General features: G+C 32.3%; 3 protein-coding genes across 3 annotated transcripts; 1 reads left to right on the top strand and 2 right to left on the bottom strand.

Moving 5' to 3' along the window:
* Nucleotides 1-5,201: 5,201 nt before the first annotated feature.
* LOC125810909 (vegetative cell wall protein gp1) lies at nt 5,202-7,104 on the bottom strand. The gene is made up of 2 exons (XM_049490408.1): nt 6,483-7,104; nt 5,202-6,385 (listed from the first exon to the last, which is right to left on the bottom strand). The coding sequence occupies exons 1-2, from the start codon at nt 6,670-6,672 to the stop codon at nt 5,454-5,456; spliced, it is 1,122 nt and encodes a 373-aa protein (XP_049346365.1). The 5' UTR covers nt 6,673-7,104; the 3' UTR covers nt 5,202-5,453.
* An 8,919-nt stretch (nt 7,105-16,023) lies between these two features.
* Nucleotides 16,024-20,586, top strand: LOC125810913 (E3 ubiquitin-protein ligase At3g02290-like). Its single transcript, XM_049490414.1, has 4 exons — nt 16,024-16,347; nt 17,076-17,502; nt 17,795-17,904; nt 20,256-20,586. The coding sequence occupies exons 1-4, from the start codon at nt 16,231-16,233 to the stop codon at nt 20,280-20,282; spliced, it is 681 nt and encodes a 226-aa protein (XP_049346371.1). The 5' UTR covers nt 16,024-16,230; the 3' UTR covers nt 20,283-20,586.
* A 211-nt stretch (nt 20,587-20,797) lies between these two features.
* On the bottom strand, nt 20,798-23,867 carry LOC125810912 (uncharacterized). Its single transcript, XM_049490413.1, has 8 exons — nt 23,674-23,867; nt 22,727-22,874; nt 22,527-22,646; nt 22,383-22,426; nt 22,171-22,296; nt 21,760-21,844; nt 21,308-21,364; nt 20,798-21,212 (listed from the first exon to the last, which is right to left on the bottom strand). Exons 1-8 carry the CDS (start codon nt 23,712-23,714, stop codon nt 21,126-21,128), a joined length of 708 nt encoding a protein of 235 aa, XP_049346370.1. The 5' UTR covers nt 23,715-23,867; the 3' UTR covers nt 20,798-21,125.
* Between the last annotated feature and the right edge of the window lie 100 nt (nt 23,868-23,967).

Consider the following 23,967-nt stretch of genomic DNA (forward strand, 5'->3'; position numbering starts at 1 on the left):
TTTAATCTAGACAACTCTTACCGTGTTTTGAGTTTTTAAAAAAATAGAACGATCTAAATTTTAAATTTCAATTGAAGTTTGATCATTAGATTTTAAAATTTTATCTTTAAATATTTGTTTGATTTTAAAATTTGATCAAATCCTGATATTTGACCACAAATATATTTGGAAAAAAAATGAGAAACTAATATTTGACCATATAATTTGTCATTACTTGACAAATATATTTGACAGTTTTTCACAAAATACTTTCATTATAAAATGATAATACAAACTTGTGAGTATTTTCTCTAATTTTTAGAATTTATGGGTATAAATTCAAAAAAAATTAAGTCAAATATTTCTTGCAAAAAATTATGATCGCATGGTAAAACTTCACTAAAAAATGACTTGTCAAATATATTTGGAAATTTATAGTCAAATGCTAACTTAGATATTTTCAAATTTTCATAAACTGACTCATATCAGGTATAGACTTTCACTCATAAAACTATAATTTCCAAGTATAATGTAACTCCAAACACAATTTTGAAAACTCAATTTTTAAAGTTTCAACATCAAAAAATCATGATTAAATGAGAAATAATCGTCTAACCTATGTTAGGTGTTTCTTTCCTAGGAAATGGGAAATTTACCGTGAAATCAATTACTGTATAATCGTCAATTAGTAATGGCCATGGACTGAAGAACATAATTAAGAGCAAACAAAGGGATCGTTTGGTAGAGTGTATTATTAAAAATAATGCATGATTAATTATATGTATTAATAGTCTCTTGTTTGGTGCATTTTTTCATGTTATGTATAACTAATGCTTGCATTAATTATACACTCTATTGTGTATTGATGAGTGTATTACAAATACTATGGATTTCTAGATATTAATAATGCCAAAGATTTAATACATGCATTAATATGGTTAAAGACCTAATTACCCCTCAAAAGTACTTTTATATCTTTTTCACCATAATTGTGAAGGATACTTTTGTAAATAAGTATTTTTATACAATGCATATTATTTTGAATACACCAAACTAAACAATGCATAAGAAATAATCTATGCATAACTAATACATGCATTACTAATACACTCTATTGAGTTTATTTTTATACACTCTACCAAACGATCACTTTTCATGTGTTAGCTCAACATACTTAGCTTAATTTCTATTTTAATTATGACATACATTATATTATCGTGAGTATTATAGTCATTAAAAGATTTCAGTTTTACTTTTACTTATCATTTTTAACAAATCAAGAAAGGACAATCTTTTTTATTATACTATCAATTAATAAACATTGAGTTAATATCTTTGAAAAATGTACTCCCTCTGTTCCATATTAGATGGACATCTTATTAAAGAATTTATCCCACATTACTTGATCACTTACTAAATCACGATATAATTAATTAAATTTCCCCATTCTACTCTTACAATTAATATGACATTTGGAAGTTTAAACAATACTTGAAGACCCAAGATTTTTGTTTGTCCAAGAGGATTAATACGAACAAAGCGCAAAATAGTAAAGTTGATTAATCTATTAATGATTTCTTAATTACTGTGTAAAATAGAAAAATGCCCATCTAATATGGGACCAAAGGAATAATGAGTAAATATGTTCGGGACCTCTCAATTAGTAAGGATAAAATGATAAACTCATTATATCGATTATTATTTTCTTAATAAATGTGCAAAGTCAAAATATGACAAGTAAATTCGAACAAAGTGAGTTTAACTTTTTAGAGTAAATTTGATTGTATGTTTCATATAAATTAATCAAATTTTTAAAAATAGGTATATATTATATCTCATGTGTTTTAAGGAAAAATAAATTCACACAATCAAATATGTTAAGCAAAAATATATAACCAAACACAAATCAAACTTTAATAATTTAAAATAAAGTGATTTTTTTTACAACACGTGTAAATATAATTAATTAATTTTTTAAATTCAAGTATTACTCGCAAATTAAAGTCACAATTAAGTACACACTTTCAGTGAAAGGAATTGTCCGGTAAAATGAAAGCCAATTTCATTTATTTTAACTTCGAAAAAGGCTCAAAAATGTCCCTAACCTATTAGAAATGGTTCAAAAATGTCTTCCTTTCACCTATTGGTTTAAAAATTTCCTTAACGTTTTTTTGGGCTCAAAAATGCCTTTTAATTAATAGAAATCTGATGTGAAATTTAACTGAACAAGTGGCCAAATTTCATTGGTCCATCTAATTTTTTTTATCAAATAAAATAAACCCCCCACCCAGCCCAAACCCGTTTCACTGTCAATTTAATTTTTTTTCTCTGTTTTTCATCCTCTTCTTTCTTTCTTTAAGAAAGAAAACTTCCAATCCAAAACTCAGTGTGTTTGTAAAATCTTGTTATTTAAAAAATCAAACATACGGATTAAAAAAGATGAAAACAAGCAATTAAAATATTTTTCTACGATGATATAAGCCCAAATGTATGAAGTTTGAACTAATCCTAATTTTATAAAACAATCTATCTTTAATCCTTTTTCAAAAGTGATTCAACAGAGATGATGAGCAAACAAAAGTTTAAATCTCTATGTGAAAGGAATAAGCAAATAACGGGAGAAATAAAATTAAAGATACGAAAATTGGGATAGATTTATCAAAAGTGGCTTTGAGTGTAAGATTTATAAAAAGAAAATTATGTGGGCCACTTATTTTAAACTCCTTAAAAAATTTAAAAATAATTGTTAAATTCCACATCAGATTTCTGTTAACTAAAAGGTATTTTTGAGCCTAAAGAAAATGTTAAGGATATTTTTAAACCAATAAATAAAAGGAGGGCATTTTTAAACCATTTTTAATAGATTAAGGACATTTTTGGCCTTTCCCTTTTAACTTCCCTCCAATTTCTTTTATCTTTTCAAATTCTCTTCTCCGCCCGCCTTCTACACACCATTTCGCCTTCATGAAAAAATAAATAAATCACAAGCATCCAAATCTCTTCACTTCCATCATCGTCCACTGTTCCATTCAGCGCCACCGTTGACGGCCGCCGCCTCCACCGCCAGGGTTAAACCTAACTCGTGTCTTTGATTTTTTCCGGCTACCACGGCAATTCTGGTTTGAGGCATGTAGGGTTCACATGAATCTGAAAGCACTGAGCATCTTTTGGGTCAGTAACCGGTGTTTCTTCTGGAATTTTTATTTGCTCTGTGTTTATATATGTAGTGGTTGCTTAATTTCAGTTTGATGTCCCAATTTATTGCTCGTTAGGCTTATTTTTAATGCTTTAAGTGAGCTAATTTCTAATAAATTTCCCCTCTGTTTATTCCTATTTCTTTTTGCTATACATCATGGCACGAGAACATACAATCATATCTGCTAAGGCTCAGAAGAAAATTCTCTAGGGATGTTAGATTTTCCGGTGAGACCCGAATAGCTTTCCTGCCGGTTTGGATTGGAAGCTCTGGCTCTTATCTTCCCAATTGATATTTCTACTCTAAATCACTTATGTGCTCCACCTCAATAGTGTAAATTGTATTTCTACTTCAGAAATAATTGAATCTTAACTGAAGTTTGGTTTCTTGTTGATATTGAATTCATTGCATCTCAAAGAATTGAATAAAGGTGTTAATTATGATTTACACTTCAAGTCTCTGTGAGGGGCCATTTGTCTTAGCAAGCTAGAGTTCTATTTCATGGTGGATTTTTTTTCTTCTGATTGCTACAAATAGAGAAATTGATGTTTTGATGGATAAAAAAGGTTTGTGATTATTACATTTTTCTCAAATATCTGTGGAATTGTGGGAAGTCTAGTTTCTGGAAAACTCTAGCTACGGGTATATGATGACATTGCTTTTTAACTATAAGTTATAGAAGATATTCTAATGTTGTTGTTGGCCAAAGAGTAATAATTCTTTTCTTGATTATTTGTTGGGAAGAAAGATGGGAAGGGAAGAAAAATGAGGGGAAGAAGTTGGTGATGGTTAGTGTAAGTTTTAATCAAATGATTCACTTCATCCAGGCTTACATAATGATGTTGCATTAACATCAGTGGAGAAATTTGTTCGGAACCTAACACACATGCTTACTTCTCAGCAATATATCTTACTGCTTTATTATTTGTTGTATATACTTGTGGCTTAGCCTGGCACACAATTTTTCGATTCCTCGTTCTTCACATTGTTTTATTCATCAGATCACACTGTAGTTAGTAAGGTATTCATGACCGAGTAAGATATTAGTTCACGTCCATGTCTTGGTAAAGTTCAGGAAATCAATGGAATATGGGATTATGGGTAATGAGATAGTTTTTCCTTATTAACACAAACACATTAGATTAAATTAACCCTAAAGTGAAAAGCAATTCAACTGCTACAATGAATTCAAATAGTGAAATACAATCAGTCAGTTTTGCATAATTTTAAGAATGTGTGAATTATGATGATAAACGAGCATAATTTTCCATAAAGTCATGAGTTTCATGGTTTTGGTTTATTAATATTGCTTCATCAGTACAGATGAATAAAAGTGATGATTTCGGGTTTTGGATTACTCTTCACTCTAAATGCTTGTGCTTTTTCCTGTCAAGATGGATTTTATTTTCATAGCTGATAATAATTTCTTAACTAAGGGAGCTTGACCATCATACTTATTAGTCATCACCTTGTCAAACATTCTCTTACAACATACTGATAGTTCATCTTTTGCTTTAATGGAGAGCCAGTAATAGGACTTCTTTAGTTTCTCAAACTTCCAATAACTATGTAAATAATGAAAAGGCGATCTAATAGTTCCCAAGGTAAAAAAGAAGCTATTTTTGATCAATATTGTTGTTATTGATGTTAACTGGAACATGTGCTGCTTTTCCTTGTAGGAAATTACCATTCAAAAAATGGATAGGTTCTTTCTGGATAATTGTTTTGTTTAGGGTTAGGGTATAAGATTTATAAAATAAAATTAGTTTCAGTACTATTAGTATTAGCATACTAGTAACAACTCTCAGATTTGTCCACCAAGCTACATTTATTGCAAGTATAAAGTTTCCAGTACTTGTTCATCCAAGAATTAGTTCAATTCAGCTCTTCTGTTGAGCAGAAGTTCAGAAACTATATTCAGGTATTTGGTTCCTGACATATGTAATACCAGCCAGGTCTACCATTTTTCTTTATCACTAAAGGTTAAATATGTACTAGCAATAGCCATTATCTTCTATATACACAGTCACCGATAAGTTTAGCTTTTATTGAAGTAGCTTACATATCATACAATCACTTGATTTCCTATCTAATATGTCTAACAAAACATAACGAAACAAGATGAAACAGAGGATAAAAATTACAAAGGTAAACAGAAATCAAGAAACAAAGAAGGTAGTTAAACAGAGTGGAGTAGGTTTATTGGAGAAGTACAGAGGCATAAGGAAAAAGAAGTTGCCAAGCTATATGGCAGGTGTTTGTGTAACTGTATTTTTGACTAAGGAGAGGGTTTTTTATTTTGCAGAGATGAAGAAGTGGAAGCTGGAGGAACACCAGGAAAACCAGGTATGATCGGTGGGAAGAGTGGAGGGAGAGGTGGGAAGAGTGAAGGGGGCGGTGGTGGGGGAGATGGAGTTAAACCAGGTATGAGTGGTGGGATAAACGGAGGGAATAATGAAGGTGGAGAACGTGGAGGTGAAGGGATTATTGAAGGTGGAGGAGAAGGGAATAAGGGAGGAAATATGGAAGGAGGAGGAGAGGGGATGATAGGAGGAATAATGGAAGGTGGAGGTAGAAATGGGTTTGGAGGAAGGATTGAAGGTGGTGGAAGAAGTGGATTCGGAGGCAAGGGAAGTCCTCCTATTGGATTGAAAAAATTTGGCTTAGCTGCAGCTTCTGATTGAGAGTAGTATTTGCTAGAGTCTTTAGGCACTGGTGATATTGGAAGTCCTGGAAGATCTGGCAAAGGAGGGAGCAATGGTAAAGGAGGTAGCCTAGGAAGAGGTGGAAGTAAAGTACCCGGCGCTGGTGGATCTTGAATTGGTGGGTAAAATGTAGGATCATTGGGATTTGAAATAGCAGACTTTTGAGGATCTGTTAGTTTCTTTTTTGAATTTTGGATGCTTGGCTTTTGGCTACAGAGATCTGGCTGGTTGAGAGGTTTGAAAGTGAAGAAACCAGCAGAGAAGATGTGAGTCCCTTGTTTTCTCGATTTGAGATGAAGAGAAGATGAAGTTGCTGTCGACGCCACAGCACAATATGGCTCGCTGCTCTTAATCAGCTTCACAGAACATCCCTTGATTTTCTTGACATGTTTGCTTACAGAAATAGGAAGGTCTACACTGAATTTCCCATGCTCATTGGTTTTCACCTCCTTGTAAAAACTTGATCTTCTGACTGAGTCTGCACATTCTACTGCCACAGTAGCACCTAAACACACAGATTTAAATGCACATTAATGAACTGAAAGCTCAACGGAAACCCAAGAAAGATGATATAGTTAAAGATTTTGACAAGAATGATGAACCTGAAATGAAGTGACTGGCCCCTGAGAATTGCTGCTGGAAGCAGGTATCACAGAAAACAGTTCCCTCAACAACTGCTGTTGAGTGATGCCTATGCCTAGTACTCTTTGCCTGTGAAGTCGAAAGGTTATGGAATGTGAAACCAAGAAAGAGGACTACAATCCAAACCCAAGATATTCTGATATTCATCATGTTTTAGACTCCTGTTAAGTTCAGTTTTCTAGATCAGAAACTACCATATGAATTCTCAGTTTGTAAAATAGAAAAGAATTTCAGTCATTTGCTTGGCTTTCTATGGTTAGAAAGTCTAAAGTATATTCTGGAATTCTTCTAGTTTTGTGGGAAGCTGAGACATGATATTCAGAACTCTGGCACATTAATTTATAAGGAGAGTGGCCGCAAGCCCTCTTTATGTCATTCATGCAGAGACCAGTGAACTGCTAGCTGCAACAGTAACTTCACTCATTTCTTTACTACGGCCAGACAGGGACAAGAAAACGAGAAAGTTTTTGGGACAGATAAGCAGAAACAGTATTAATTATAAAGGTATAATGCTTACTTGCTTGTCTGTATCTTTTCTCTTTTCAACATTGTGGGTTTTGTTTATTAGTTGGTAAGGAATGAAAAATACCATGGACAGACAGTTGGGGTCCCAGTTGATTCACGAGACCTCTATAGCAGCCACAAAAAAATTGATCCCTTGTGAACTTGCAAAAAAATAGGAACAAGAGGGAGGTCATGCATGTGTATGATAATGTACCAAGTTTTTGCTTATCCACACTTTTAGGTTGGTCATGCCTATTTTGATTTTTACAGTTAGGAAATTATCTCTGCTTTTTAACTGTCAATGGAATTTCAAGAAATCTCATTCTTCAGTCATGAATCTTTTATTATCCTCCATCTTCATATGATTAACATTTGTTCCTCACTTACATGCTGACATGACTTTAAAATGTGCTTTACAACTAAACAATCTTCGCTCGTTTATGCTTTCTATTTTGAAGGTAGAAAAACTGTTTTCTATAGATTTTCGACGTTTCAAAGTAATTTTCAATAATTTTGATGACAGTGACATATTATTCTGTTTATGATATACTTGGAGCTGAAAATGATGTATTTGTCCCACGTGATCTTTCTCTCTCTTCACGGATTGTTAGAAGAAAATTGGGGTCGTCAATCATTTTGTCAGAATGGGTATTGGGTTATACTATTTGTCCCTATTTGGTTTCTGGCCAGAAGCCGTATTTAGGAAGGAAAAAAAATAGACGCCTCTAATCCTATCAAATCAATTCCAATTTGGAATTTGCACCAGGTAATACGAATCATCACTAGTTTTTTAAATCCTAATCTTCTCGGATTAAGTTTATAAGTTATACAAGAGTCCTAGTAAACTATTACTTGCATTTATTTTTTCTGATGATGATTTCTATGAGCTCACATTTCACTCCATGCATATTCCAAGCTCTCAATTAGCGTACAACTAGTTATTATTTATATTAGTAGATAATAATGACCCAGCAGCATTCAACGTGCATGGTCAAATTGAGACAACCCAAACAACATATTGTTAAGGGTGTCCTTTGGTGTAATATGTCTTGGTGGATTAAGTATTTACATCAAATTAATAAAAAAATATCTTTTATTGATAAATTTGTCATTTAATCATGGGTTGAGCTAGGATATCTCAAATGATTCATCGATCCTCTTTTAGTTAAAAACTTATATTGTATATATACAGTCTTTTTTTTTTTTTTTTTTTTAATTAAAGGATGGGCAAGCCTTTTTTATTGAACAGACCATATTACATGAAAACCAGGCCCAAAGAGGAACCCGATCCAACACCTAATTGGTCTACTTTAGGAAACAAAAACAGAAACAAAATAGAATTGTATATATACAGTTAAAATTATGTTTTATGTATATTTATATATGGTAAATGTTGAATCTTTTTGGTTTCTTTATAGGTTTATTTCTTTATATTTTGAATCATAATTAAATTTCTTTGTTTCGTGTAATTATGCACCATGTGTGAGTAAGTATTTAGCTAGGCATTTGACTATAGATTTTGAAAATTTATCTTGAAATATTTGTTTTTATTTTTTTTGACAACACTTCAAATATCTGTTTGACCATTAAATTTAGGAAAAACTACCTAGTTAGACATACTTTAGTAGAGTCCGGAGCCTAAAGGGCAAAAAAAATTGTCCCCTTTTGGTTAATTTTTTTTTTGATGTGCCGTTTTAGTTTTTTTAAAGAAAAAGCAGCGATTTTTAATTAAAAAAAATAAAATAAAAAAATTTAGACGAAATCGCTGCTATTTCGTCTTTTTGTCAGAGGAAAATCGCTGCTGGCGCAGCGATTTTGTCCTTTTGGCTAGAATAAAAAGTGATGTGCCCTTTTGGAATTTTTGACAATTTTTTTTGCCCTTTAGGCTCCGGACTCTACTTTAGTACCATATATACTTAATTTACCTCTAGTTTAAAAAAATTACGCACAATACCACATTTATTTTTTATACCATATAGTTAAAAATATTTAATTAGATACACAAATCTCTTATATATGATATTAAATAATTATCTTAAAATTTAAACTCATTAATTAATGGTAAATTATCAATTCAAAAAGTTTTTCTCTCACTTCGATTTGTTGCTCCCTCCCCAAATCCCATTACCTTCCGTATCTCTCACCCCCAGCCCACCCCCACGATCTTCAAACACTTTCACCATCTCCCTTTCTTTCTTAATCCTCTCAATTCCATGTTCCTAATTCAAAACTAAATCTTGATAATCATAAGTATACAAAGATGTAAATTACTTTTTTTTCATTATTCTAATGTATCTTGGTTTTACATCTTATTTATGTATTTGAAATAGAGTGTAAATTTCTCTAAAGTTCTATTGTATAAACTTTTACAAATTAGGCTACGAGATACATGCTCGAGATACATGTATCATTAGTGGCGAGATACATGTATTTAACAGTTTTTAAAACTGAGATACATATTGATACATGTATCTGAGATAGAATTCATATTTCTCTGAAGTTAGATTGTATAAACTTTTAAAAATTAGGCTACGAGATACATGCTCGAGATACATATAGCATTACAAAGGGCAATAGAGAACCTTTCTGGTTGATGCATATGATAAGGATTTTGGTCGTTCAACCGAGATCAATATCAAAGGAGAAAACTACATGATTCTCTATACTAATTTCATTCTATTCAATTCCGTTATCATAATTAGACTATTTTAAATTGCACCTCAACCTGCCGATGTATTCCTCTTTATATGTGTTTTAAAAAGTTGGCGTAGGATTCAGGCGGATACAAAGGAAGGAACCGATGAAGATGATGAAGAGTACAATAACAAAATTATTTGGGTTAATGATTTCGTTATTTTAGGAAAACTTGTTAGAGTTAATACTCAAGATCCTGTAAATCTCTTGGGTTGTTAATTAGTCAACAATCAATCCTTTAATAAAGGAAATAAGTTATACCCCTTTAATTCAAATTGATAAATTTATCTTAGCTTTAAAAACTGTTGGATACTTGTATCTCTGCCCTTAATGATACATGTATCTTGAGGTCAAAATATGGTATAAAAAGTAATATTACAAACTATTGGGAATTATAATAATTAGGATCTAAATTAGTGGGATTTATGTAAGACGCCCTTAAATTTATCTTCATATATTTTCAACCAGTTTTTGGGTTATTGGACCTTCCACTTACAAAACTTCAAATGTTTTTTTCAAGTGAAATGCATGTTCAAACGCAAGTTTAAATTGTAAAAACCACAAATTCAACAACTCAGATTTTCAAGTTTCAACCATAAAATTCATGACCACGGGAACTTAATGTTTGCAGTTTGATTGATTCGGTGTTTACTTATGAACATCAAAGTTCTTACGACGTAGCCTTAGAAACTGTACAAGAAAACTAAACTGAAAGCACATATTGGTTAAACAAATCACGCTGAGGAAGTTTAACTTGACCTTCCATTAATAGCAGAAAATTCCCTTTCTTTTCATTTCTCCGTATTGCGGAACTGGAACTCGCCTACAAATGTTAGTATATTTAGGACACAGCTAATGATTGCCTTTTTATTTTTTGTTTTTTTTAAGTTTAATCGTTTCAAAATCAACTTCAAACTTACTAGCTTGAGGTTCAAAATAATTAAGATGCTTATATATGTTTCTGTACATGGAATTAGTGATCAAGAATGTTATTCGATAACTTCTCAATATAGCTCAATGGTGAGGTACGCCACCTGCCAATTTCTAATGATAAATAGAAAGGATAAAAGGACTAAGAGGCGGTAAAAGTATAAAAGCCAACTTCTAATGATAAGTAGAAAGAATGAAAAGACTAAGCGAAGGTAAAGATATAAAAGCAAAAATTACCTGACATACAAATGTTAAATGGTAGGCCTTTACAAATAATCATTGAAGTGGTGTTCAATCTCGCTTGACTCGAGAATAATCATTAAAGGATGTTCAACTTTAAATATATATTTTCTTTAAATGTAGAATTTGACATAGATATACGATATAATTTTCCGACGAAGGGTGTCCAATTGAACACCCTGGGTAGCTCTAGCTACGCCCCTGTTTGGCGGGTTCCCCTATTCTTTGATGATGATGGAACTGTCATCAAATTCAGTGGCCGAATCAGGATTTTCGGCTTGTGGATGTTCACTTCTTTTAATATAAAATATAAGTGCACAATTATTTAAACGCAATATTTAAAATAGTATTGAGAAAAAAAAAAAATACTACCATAAAAATAAAAATAAATTTTCAGTTTTTGAAGATTTTTTTTTTTAGCTTGAAGGTTTTTTTAACCAGATAGCCAAAATTTCTCAAGAAAAGTAATTGGACTTGATTTTTTAATTTTGTCATCTCACGAGAAATTCATAAAACGTAAAAGATATTAAGACTAAAAGTTAAGTTTACAAAGAAAGTAAAAAGAGAAAAACATGTGAATTTATATTGAACGAGAAAGAAGATAATAGAAAATAAAAAATGGGTAAATAGTTATTATTAGCGAGAATTGAACCTTGACCTCCCTGAACACAAGCACCCGTTAGGAGATTTGTTCACTAAGTGCTGAAAAACTCGTTGTCCATTAAAACTTGAGTTCGTATAAGCTTATAGAAAAGGTTCATTAAATTGACTCAATTAATTAAAATAAAAACTAAAACTGAAACCCATTAATATAAAACCCGACCCAACTACCATTTTCTGACCCACACACTTACCCATTCCCTTTTGTTTTGTATGCAACTATGGCGTTACAGAAGTTTTGTCCCAAAAGTATTGCTGGGTTGGGTTTTATATATGGGTTTGGGTTTTGGTTTTGATTTTAATGAATTGTGCCAATTTAATTTGGTGACTTGGATAGAGGCCACGTCGCATAACTGGTTTTGGGAATTTGGATACAGTTTCTGTAAATAAATAAAAAAATGCATGAATGATTTTTTTTTAATAATGCCTAATTTTTAATGGATGATATAAATAAGTTATTTTTTTTATTATTATAAGTTATAATTAAGTGACTTTCTGAGATTAAATTGTTATTACGGACTACAGAGGTTCCCTATATACGAGAGGTAGATGGGAAGTTACAGTAAGCCCTTTCAGTGAAATCGTTAGATATTTAGGGCTCATTTATTTGCGCTTAATGAATATCTTAATTTTAATTATTCAAATCTCAGTCATTAAGTTTATTTGTTTTCAAAATCCGAATGTTAATCATTCTTGTTTTTCTTATTTTATACTCCCTCCGTCCCTATTTAGTTGTCCACTTTAGAAATGACACACAGATTAAGACAACAATAATTAGCATAGTGAAGTTACAATTTTACCCTTATAATACAATTTACAATTCCAAAATAAATTCACTCAAGATAACTAATCAATGCTAGGAAGTTCATAAGTTTATTTACTTTATTTATGACAACTTTATTTAAATAAGGGTATATTAGGAAAAAAATTGTTGTCCTTTCTTGATTTGTCAAAATGGACAACTAAATAGGGACGGAGGGAGTACCAATTAGTGGGGTGAATGACTATGATTTATGACAAAGTCTTAATATCATTAATATGTCTATTTAAGAATTTCACTGCTACTCCATCTACTTTCAGCAACAACCCACAACCACCATTTCATCCACAATTACCACCAAAAACAATCACCAACACCTACCTTTTTACAATCATCATCCTCAGTCCAACCATAATCATTGCTATCGTCAATCTCCAAAATCAATTGTCTTCATCATTGATCATCACCAATCATTATTACATTCACTAATTATAATCAATAATTATCATTCATAGTAATATTATATATTACCAACTGTCATCATTAGTCAATATTATCCCAAATTCACATATAATCACCATCGTTAGTCATCTACACCATTAATTTATATTAAAAATTCAAAATATTTTATTAATATAATATTAGACCAGTTTAATATTTTATTTGGAAATATTTATTATTTTTTAAATAAAAATAAAACACGTTTAAATATTAAGAAGAAAAAAGTCCTAACTATTGAGTATACCTCTAAATCTTTAACACAGAGAATGATAAACTTTCAATTTTGGGATATATTAAAGATGTTTTTTTATGGAAAGAATTTAAGGATGCAATTTAAGTTTGATCATTAATGTATTAGTTCAAGAATGTATAAACTATCAAAATAGTATATAATTTTTAAATACTTCTAATTTTTTAATTTTTATATTTATAACACTTTTTACCTAATCTTTTCTCTTTTTATATATTCTCTTAGGACTTGAGTAAAAGTTAGTGACAAATAAATGAATTCATGAAAGGAATGATAAATTATTATCCCAACCATCAACTAAACAGAGAATAATTGAGTGCATAAAGTGTCGGCAATTGCCGTAGAAGTTTAATACTAATGAATAATGATAATGAAAATGACCTCATCTTTACTTTAAATGTCGTTTACCTTCAACAAAGTACTGCTAACAGTAGTTTAATCTCAATTTTAAACCAACTTTTATTCTCTTTAAAATATTAGTGAACGATTAAACAATACAATAAAGTCATATCACAAATATTATAATATTTGATTTCTGCTAGTAAACCAGCATTACTCTATTTGTCTTTAAGTATAGTCTAGATTGGTGTACTATTAAATAATTACTCCGCCCATTTTATTTTTAGTGTCATATTTTTATTCAGTATAGAATTTTATAAAACAAAAATAATTTTTTTTAATCATGTAGTTTCAATTAAAGATACTCTCTCCATTTATATTAAACAATTATTATAAATCTATTCCTTTCTTTACATATTTCTTATGAAAAAAAAGTATGATATATCCCTCAATTTTGTCATAGAGTTGATATATCCTCATAATGAAAGTGACTCACATATATCCCTACTGTTATACAAATGACTCACATATACCCTTTTCTTCTAATGGACGTGAAAAAATTAGTTTAAATTTAAAATTTTAATTATTGACTAATTTAAATTTATTATTTTGATGGTCAAATTTATTTATATTTCACTAATTTTCTTGTAAAATTTATTATAGATGACCCAATTTTTTTTTTCAAATACAAAAACTAAATAACAATATAGTCGAAAAAAATAGTTAAAAATTATAATATAGCCACAAAAATTAGTTTTAAATTTTTTTCTTTACACTAAGGAATGAAAGAAAAAAAATAAGAATAAGAAACTCAAATAATGATAATCAAAGGCGTCAAAAAATAATTTATCTATAAAAAAAATTAAAATATACCTTGAACTTTGTGAGAAGGATCATATATACCCATGCAAGAATTTTTTTAAAATTATAAGTCAAAAATATAAATTTTAATTTTTTTTCCACTTCCGTTAAATAAAGGGTATATATAAGCTCATTTTATAACGGTAGGGATATATGTGAGCTGTTTATATAACAGTAAAAATATATATGAGCGACTTTCATAACGAGGGCATATCAGCTCCAAATGACAAAAATTGAGGGTATATCATGCCCTTAGATGGATAATTTCATTTATTTACCCTTTATCCACTCTTTTGACTCTTTTAAAAAATAAGAGCTTATAAATTTGTTTAGACTTTTGAAAAATATAGCGATAAATTAATTTTATTTTGATTTAGTCAATGACCAGAAAATTTGGCCAGAAATTTAAAAAATCTATAATATCATTTTTATTTTAAAATAAACTGATTTTTTTTTCCATTTTTAATTAAAATGTATTAAAGTTAAAAAGGTAAAATAACAGTGTGAAATATGTTATTTTACCATTCTGGCCATATTTTCTGGCCAAAAGAATTTTTTCTTTAGAATAAATATTTATAGTAGGGTGGACAACTACTATGGTACCAAAAAATATATAGAATGGTAGAATGTACTAAATATTGCGAGATCCACTCAATGAGATTTCACTGAATATATTATGGTTATTATTAAATATCTTTTATATCTTGTGTTGATAAACATGTAATATGAAAAAATTAAATTAAAAGATTATAAAAAAGGAAATGTATTTTTCTTAAAAATAAATTTAAAACAAAAACAATACAAACAAATTAAATCGAAAAATATATATTTTATTACAGTGACATTATTATCGAGTACTACTACTATTTTGGCATTGATTATGCTTTATTTAGTGGCATATTGATTTTGGGGCAACTTTCATTGGCGAAAAAAAAGGGAAGAAAAGCAAGAACATCGTTCAGTGTATAGATAGAAACAATAAAAAAAATAAAAATCCTTTGACCTCTGAAATCTGAAATCTAGGATTATGTCTTCCAAAGAATAGAATCATCCATCTATTTTTATCTTTCTCTCTCTATTATCCCCGCAATCTCCGCTATTTTCAGGTACTTTTCTTGATTTTTTATCAGACTTGGAATACACTCTCTTTTATCTATCTTCCACTGATTGGAGCTTTAATCGATTGTAAATTCTTATGAACTGAAATGGGTATCATCTGAATCGGTTGATGCAGAGATTTTCACAGTAAAGTTCATATTTTTTTTGGGATCGGAAATGCAATTTCTTGATTTTTTTTTAAACTAGAATTCTTGATCACTGTGATGTTGTTTTGTTGATATTTTTCTTCTTTTCGGTTTAGCTGTGTCTTTTAACACTGTTGTATGCGAGTTTCCTTTGCTTCTTTTTAAAGAAATTAAGATGTCAATAACAATTTAAGATTTAAGTTTACACGAGGGGAGTTTAAGATTAAGAATTAAGAAAGATTCTTTTATGTAATTCCATGGAAATTATAGTGTCTATATTGGTTCCTGCTTACTGTTTGGTTTGTTGGGTGCTAGGCAGCTGGATTATCCCAAAAAAGCATTTTTTTTATCGAATTTAATCTGATTTTTGCTTGCTCATATATGGAATTTAATCTGTAAGCTTATTCATTTCATTCTTCGGAAGGTGCAATTTTGCAAGAATTATGTGTTATTTGAGGTAGACCATCCATGTATTTATCTATCAATCCTTATATCATAGTTGTTCTTTACTTGTACAGGTGACACACAGCAATTTTAAAAAGAATTTATTAAGGTCTTGATCATGAAGGGCATCAACTCATTCAGAGTGTCCTGAAGAGAGAGGGTGCCCAATTGCATTTTCCGTAGTTCTTACTGTGACAAGTTTTGCATCCATAACCATCCAATCACAAGAATTGAGGATTGCCAATGATAGCCTTGGAAGGTTTTTGATTGAAGACAGCATCATGGGTGCAGTTTGTTGCTGCTTGCGAGATGAATGTGAAGATTTTGCCAATCCAAACAGCTCAATATATAGGAACTGCATATGCCTTCGATGTTTTGTTCAAAACTTCTTGCACATGGTATGCTTTTTCTACTATTGTGTTGTACAATCTTCTTTTCTCTGCTACCTGTATTTCACCCCATTGCAATTACCCTTCAGTACATCCAAATCATAACTGATTTCACTTTTAACTCTTCTTTGAATAGTCAAACTGTATGTCTACTGATCTAATTAAGAGTGGTTCAAATTGAACTTGTCATCATTGCTGCTACTCGAGCACATAATTAGTCAATTTTTAGCAACATTTTGATGTCTGATCGCATAAGGTGTCAGTCTACTATCAAAATCTCTCATTTAGGTGTCTTGAGTAGAGAGACTTAGGCTCATCTCTTTCATTTCTAGTGAAACAGAACTGCACTGAATTTTTAGCTAAAGTTAGTTAGCTTTATGTCGGCTTGTCCCAAAATCTAAGGGAAACGATAGCCAACAATTATGGTTAAGCAGAAAATACATAACTCTGGGAAGCCTTGTACGTGAGACTCCTCCATGGCATAGCAAGAACTTCACTGGCAATAAGACAACTTTATGATTTCTCTGCTACTGTTCATCAAAAGTTCATGCATGTACCATAAAGAATTAAATACTGCAACATCATTTCAGTAGCTTATTATCTGTATATGTAAGCACATTACCTTAGAGAAATAATCATCATCAAGACTTTCTTCATTCTCTATTGGCAAGTACCAAATGTAATCGCTCTCCTTCATTTGCCATAGAATTTAGAGCACTCCATGTTTTCTCGTGCAGTATGCATCATTGTTTCATAGAGGAGAACAACATGCCATTGCTTCATCCACTCAAGGTACAACATCTTTGAGTTCCTCAGCATCCCTTGATAACTCACTATCTGATATGTACCGCTCTCCTCCAAGACCACTTCCTTACGATGCCGATCCAAGATACTTCCGCTTGCAACGCGATGGGCTAGTCTCAAGAAGGGAGAAAGGCTCAAGTCACTCGCATGAGGAAACTGAACCACTACGAAGAAGTGATATTGATGATGATTCTGAATCTTTGGGTACGGGTAATAAATGGAAGGAGTCTGTATGTGAAGAAGGATCAAAAGAATATAATTCCAAGTCATTGAAACTCTCAACAGCTAAAACAACTACTGAATTTACTCAAATTTGTTATTCTTCAGAAGATGAAGATGTCTGCCCTACATGTCTTGAAGGTAGGTCATGCTTTAGGTGTTTTGTGATCCATCTTGTTGCACTTCATTACAGAGTAATTTATGTACTCCATCTGCTAAAGTAACCGTGAGAACATTTTCATATTTCCCTCTAGTACATAGGGTAGACAATACTATTTCCAGCATGCAATGGGAAATACACTAATAGCTCCTGTAATTTATTTGTCTTCTAAAATAATTTGGTTTCCGTTTTATATTTTAGTTCAGTGTTTTCCAAAATTCAGGAATATCTTGACTATTAATTTCCTGGTCTTGATGATACTCTCTTTTCCAGAATATACTGAAGAAAACCCAAAAATAATGACAAAATGCTCTCACCACTTCCACTTGGGTTGCATATATGAGTGGATGGAGAGAAGTGACAACTGTCCAGTATGCGGCAAGGTAACTGTGATGTTGTTTATATTATATGCATACTCAATAAATATTCTTTTATGACTAGGTGTTGAAGTTGAGCTTTCCCTTTGTATGCTATTCCCTCTATCCCAATTTATGTGACACCCTTTTCCTGTTTAGTTTGTCCCAACAAGCATGTCACCTTTCTATAATTAGAATTAACTTAACTTTAAAATTCTCCTTTTTCCCTCAATGAAATGATTTATAAGCCCACAAATGTCTAACGTTTGTTTTAGACAACAAATTTCAAAAAGTCTTCTTTCTTTTCTTAAACTTTGTGCTAAGTCAAACAGTGCCACATAAATTGGGATGGAGGGAGTACTGTACTAGAAGCAATTCCCAGACATTCTGAGGCAAATAATTCACATCTTTATTTTTCCATAGCAGTATGAACTGATGTGGTTAACGATATACTGTGCCTTCACAAGCTGCAGAAAACCTCTCAATAGTTGCATTAATAAATTTGACAAAATTACAATAATGTGTATGATAACAGTTTAAATTGCTCTGCTGTTGATAATTGAAAGAAAGTAGCGAAACTAGTGGGCTTCATTTTCCTTATAGTTATTATAACTTATAAGTAAGAAGTGAGACATGAATAACTCGTGGAGGAGGGGTCGCATACTCCAGAACGAGCACGAGAAAGAAGCACAAGATCATCTAAGCAATAGATAGGAAGAGATAACACTATTGAAGAGATGGCTGGAAGGAGGCATAGTGCCATCAAGAGGTAGCAGGAAACGAATGCGATGTCGTCAGAATGGTCAGAGATAAGAGGCGTAACTCCGCTAGAACGGTCTCTGAAAAGAGTCCTGATGCTATCAGCATGGTGATGCCAAACGGTTGCTAGAAAGAAGAAATGACATTGGCAGCTAGGCAGTGTAAGATTGCCTACACTCGATGAAAAACCTTTACAAACGGAACTGTCCTACTTGAGTTTCTACCCAGATTATAGGGCCATGGTTACCACGTGAGAGAATAAAGTAAGAGAAGGTTATATCGAGGACTTAAGGATATGTTGAATATGAGGCACACAACACAATAAATACTCATCCTATATGACAGTAAGGTGCAAAGTGTAAATTATTAGTTTTAGGAGAGATGGTTAGATTCTTTTTTATAGGGTTAACATTTGGTAAGTTTGTTCTTTACCAGAAAGTCCAATCTTCTATCCACTGTGTACCAAGGTGCAGGAGGGTGTTAGATGTATAAGAAGTCCTATGTATAAGAGGTCGTCTATTATCCACCGAGTATCAAATCATGCACCACTCGGGGATTTCTCGGTTATAAAGAAAAGATGTCCTAGATGGTATCAAAGAGATATCTGAAAGTGTTCATAATGGTTTTTGGATTATTCCACCCACTGTCTAGGTTGTGGGTAAGAGGTGCCAGCTTGTCTTATGGTGTGCAAGTAAAATGACTGTAATGAAGAAGAGTGGACACTGGCCTAATTGGTCTGTCCATTCAGGTCTATTCTTGGCTAGAAAAATTAGTCCATGCTTGGTTTGTGCCGAAATATTGTCCCTCTAAGAAATTGAGTCCAACTAGTCGGGGCCATGCTATGGCCTACCTAGATCATTTATTAGCAGATTCTTTCCAAATCAAACTCTTTACTGATGCCTGTGGTTCAGACCAGGGGTTAGGCTGGGCCTGAGCAAATCTGTACTTTGTCTCACAAGCCTGTTCTCTGCTCATCCATAAATCTCTGTTCAGATTGACACCACATTTGACCGTGGTCTTGGGGAGATTTTATGATGGGGTTGAGTTACGATGGGTTGGAAGTTTTGAACTGTATTACTGTTATTAAAGATGTTAAAATACGGCTCTGGCAGTATTTAAAACAAAGGTTGCTGCACATTGTTGATTCTGTTCCGTAGCATATATTGGTCTTCAGCCTGATGGATAACTAACAATGGGGACAAAGGAGGAGAAGAAAGCTGTTGTCGGTACCTGTAAGAAGAGCACTGGCAAATCTTCCATAGAAAGAGAAAATAGATCAGAAAACACAAAAGGGAAGGCTGAGAAACAAAATCTATTCAAGAATCTGTATAATCGGGTGGATATGACATTTTCCCTCTGATTTCTGTTTATTGTTTGCTTCAACTCAGAAAACATCTAGTAAATTAATGGGGGGATGATTATGGTGAGGAGCAGAATATTTGAGAGCATGAAAAGTTGTTCAGTCTCTCTAAGAACCTCACTTCTTTATCAGTGTAGATTTAGACCATTTCAAAGTGCTGTTGAGTAATTTCTTTTACATTCATACATATGTAGTACATTATAGTATATGATGCATAGTATTTCTTTTTTTCTTATTTAATGGCCTCTTTGCTTTGTAGGTGATGCTATTCAACGAGTCGCCATGATCTTTACTCTTAAAAAGCTCTAGTGGTGGATGAAACCAGCAGGAGATAAGGGCAACAACTAATAAACCAGAAAAGCTAATCAATGTAAAGTCATTGTGAATATCTGTCCAGCTAAATGTGTGACCATACATCAGTAAAAATGAAATTTTTGTTCAATGCAACTTTCTGTTTGGAACTTTCGAGTTCATATTGATCATTTGATGCAACAGAAAACAGTTTCAAAGCACTTTATGTAATCTTGTTTTGATTTGATGAATGATTTCTCCCAGTGTATAGCACATTGTTCCTACTTTCACAATTTGAATGTTGGCACATTTGTCTGCCAAAATCACTATAGTATTATACATTGATCTGATACTATTTTATATCTGTTCCAACGTCATTGGGTGTAATTTCCTGAAATGCTTTTATTCAAGTCTATTTTCGAATGATTATTGCACAAATATAATGTTGTATCATGCAAAAATAAACACTCCAATAACTGATGCAATATAATGTACTATGAATTTGGAACGAAAAAAATATACGATGCAAATATCATTTCAATTATGTCACATAAATCTCTCAACCTTCAATGGAAAATAAAACAGAAGTAATTACTGCAGTACAATTAAGTCGCCACGAGCACATACTGTCAATATTCTAGGTGGATTTTATTATCATGTCATCTTTTCACATCCATTGGTAAATCATCCACAATATTTACTTAAACTACAGTACAAGCATACCTATATAATACTAATAGAATATTTCATCCCACTTTAAGAAAGAGTCACCGGTATCTATCCAGTGGGCTACAACTTCACAGAGGTAGAAAGACTCTGCAATGAAGTTGGAGACGAACTATGCTGTGACATTTGAAGCAGCTTGAAAAGCTTGGATGAAGCTCTCTGGAGGTTGGCCACCGCTCAACTGGTACTTGCCATTTAACTGCCAAATGTAAATGCTTAGTAATTTCTTATTCGTGGATTAACATATCAAAAGTGCTTATGGAACAATGTGCTAAAATATGTTTACATACATACCACAAAATGTGGGACGCCTGATATATTGGATGAGTGTTGCTGAAGCTCTTCATTCACCTTCACATACCCAAAACCAACAAAATTTACTTAACATATTTATAAAATGGTGATCTATCCAACTGCTGAGCCAACCAACAGGGGGATGGGGGAGTAGTAGTGATTAGTGAACATGAGGAATTGAAAATTAGGTAACATGTGATATGAAGGACTTGGTCCATCATGGAGCAGGACAAAAGATTAGTCATAATGCCAAATATAGATATCATTGAGCTAGGCTGCTTTACTTCTGTCTAGCAAAAGTTCTACATAATTGACCGTGTCTTTAGCAGTTTTCCAGCAGATACTACCTACACCTCCCCCCTCAGCGAATGTTCTGAGAGAAAGGAAATGAGCAAGAAAAATAGAAGACAGACTCTCCAGTTGACTATTAGATAAAAGCTGGGAAAACATACCTCCTTTAGCCCATTGTTGGGATCTTCAAGGAAGTCAGCTGCTCCTTCTATACCGACCTTTCTTGCAGCTTCGATAAGAAATTCCCTACAAGTTGAGAGTCAAATGCTGTCAATTTAAACTATATGACATCTTCTATACTATGTCGCTGTATTTATTATGTACAACATCTGCCTATGGTCATAAAACACTAAAAAAAAGGAAATATGGCTATTGACAAGTGATGCATCACTGTAATGATCAATATTTATACAAGGAAGAAGCTTTAAAATCTCTGCTCGTGAATCATTTTCAAAAGTCAGGAGAAAGATCCAATATAAAGGAAAAAGGAAAAGAAAATTGAATGTTGTTACTGTGTAGCATTAGTATGCTAATGCAACTAATCTCAATCTGTCAGGAAAAAAGGCACTAACCTGTCACCTATATACCTTCCCTGTGTGAAATAGCCAAGAAAAAGCTCCTCAGCAAGATTATTTTGCTTGTCAAGCCCCTGTTGTCCTGCAAAATATAGTAGCCTGTGGCTGTCCAGACTACTTCCCCTGCATACCGAAAACAAACTATGTTATAACACAAGTCTTTTGCACTTTACAGCTTTCTTATGTTTGGCAAACCGCCAGAGACTTACGTTAGTCCTGACATGTTGTATTCCAGCCCAAGGCCCTTAAAAACCTGCATGATTTTGAAAAGGTTGAAATAAGGTGATTCACACTGGAGGCAACTTTTCAAGACACATTGTTTGGGCAACCAGAGAAAAGAAGAAAATATGAACCTCTGACATTCTTGACATCATTTGTTCAGAGCGAGATCCAAACTTATTTCTGTAGTAATCTTTCTTGTTAATCCCTTCTTTAGGTGCAGAAGGGTTGAGAAGAAACGGATGCCACTTAATCTACAAAAAAAAAAGATTTTTCCAGTGAAGATAGAGGAACAGGCAGTAAAGGAACCACAGATAACAGAAGCAAATGGCACCTCAAAATCATACTGATCACTGGTTAACGCTATAGCTTTATCAAGGTTCTTTTTCCCCACAAAGCACCAGGGGCACACAGTATCCGAACTGATATCAATTCGGATAAACTTCTTTCCACTGTTGGTGGCCATTAATCGATGCAGGAACCTGATTACACACATTCAGAAACAAGTCATCTTAACTGGCCTCATACCATTCTTCTGTTAAACAAAATAAATATTTTACTAGAATAAAGTACAGATCCCATCAGTTAGATTGTTTTTCACTTCAGTTTTCCTGGCCCACACACACTAAGATAGAGAAAGAGGAAGCTATATCTTCCCCATCTGAGTTTAGGTTCCCACCTAAAAAGTTGGATGATAATGCAGTTCGTGATCACATGAATCAGCATTGTCAAGTTCAAGATAAGAAATCACATCCATAGGTATTACCCCTCTTAAAATTTATGTATAGTAAATCATTCAATAGATTCTGATTTTCTAATAGTAGCAGTTCCCAAATCATGGTCGATATAGCCTTTAGGTGACTGCACCCATTGTTTTCAACTCGAACCTCTACCTAGTAGGTACATTCATTTTGATACCACTGAATCTTAATTCAAGAATTGGCTTTATCCCTAAGCTGAAATTTAAGTTGATTCTATCTCAATATCTTTGATCAAAGATGAAAATCTCAAGAACCCCAATTCCTATCCCCAAGAAAAATGTTGACTTCTAAAAACAGGATTTCAAGAAACTAATTAAAAAGGTCAAACAGAACATGAAGAACATATCATCAAAGCTTCAGTTTTTCCTGAGTATTTCACTTAAAAAAAACATATATTGGGAACAAATTCATCAAAGGAAAACTAAATTAAATCTTGATAATGATCCGAACCCCATTATTTAACGCATAAACTAGTGAGAAATTAGCAAATTTAAACCCCCATGAAAACGAAAAGTGTTACCTCGGAGAAATTAGGAATTTTCGGAGATTCAATGAAAGCATATAAATTAGGAAAGACTCTTTTGGGCAGTAACCAGAATTTGCCTCTTCTTATTCTTCTTAAATCTTAAATAGTTTTTTTTTTTTTTAAAGAAAAAACGATAAAAAAAAAAAGAGTAGGAGTTGTGATGTGAAAATGGACTTAGGAAACTTAAAATCTACGCTATGTACTTGGACGGGATTCGGACTTTTTGATCAATTGTTTTAAATATAGAAAATTACGGATATTAACAAATATTTAACATATATTAGGTAT

This window comes from Solanum verrucosum, unplaced genomic scaffold (genome assembly GCF_900185275.1).
Source record: "Solanum verrucosum unplaced genomic scaffold, falcon-dt-bn FXZP01000032.1, whole genome shotgun sequence".
Classification (NCBI taxonomy): Eukaryota; Viridiplantae; Streptophyta; class Magnoliopsida; order Solanales; family Solanaceae; genus Solanum; species Solanum verrucosum.

Excerpts from the sequence above, each read along its gene's own strand:
- LOC125810912 (XM_049490413.1), bottom strand. The coding sequence starts at position 23,714 with ATGCTTTCATTGAATCTCCGAAAATTCCTAATTTCTCCGAG. Across the intron at positions 22,427-22,526 it reads TGATGTCAAGAATGTCAGAG|GTTTTTAAGGGCCTTGGGCT; the intron begins GTTCATATTTTC and ends AAAATCATGCAG. Across the intron at positions 21,845-22,170 it reads GGAAGGTATATAGGTGACAG|GGAATTTCTTATCGAAGCTG; the intron begins GTTAGTGCCTTT and ends CTCAACTTGTAG.
- LOC125810913 (XM_049490414.1), top strand. The coding sequence starts at position 16,231 with ATGGGTGCAGTTTGTTGCTGCTTGCGAGATGAATGTGAAGATTTTGCC. Across the intron at positions 16,348-17,075 it reads TTCAAAACTTCTTGCACATG|TATGCATCATTGTTTCATAG; the intron begins GTATGCTTTTTC and ends TTTCTCGTGCAG. Across the intron at positions 17,503-17,794 it reads CTGCCCTACATGTCTTGAAG|AATATACTGAAGAAAACCCA; the intron begins GTAGGTCATGCT and ends TCTCTTTTCCAG.
- LOC125810909 (XM_049490408.1), bottom strand. The coding sequence starts at position 6,672 with ATGATGAATATCAGAATATCTTGGGTTTGGATTGTAGTCCTCTTTCTT. Across the intron at positions 6,386-6,482 it reads GGCCAGTCACTTCATTTCAG|GTGCTACTGTGGCAGTAGAA; the intron begins GTTCATCATTCT and ends CTGTGTGTTTAG.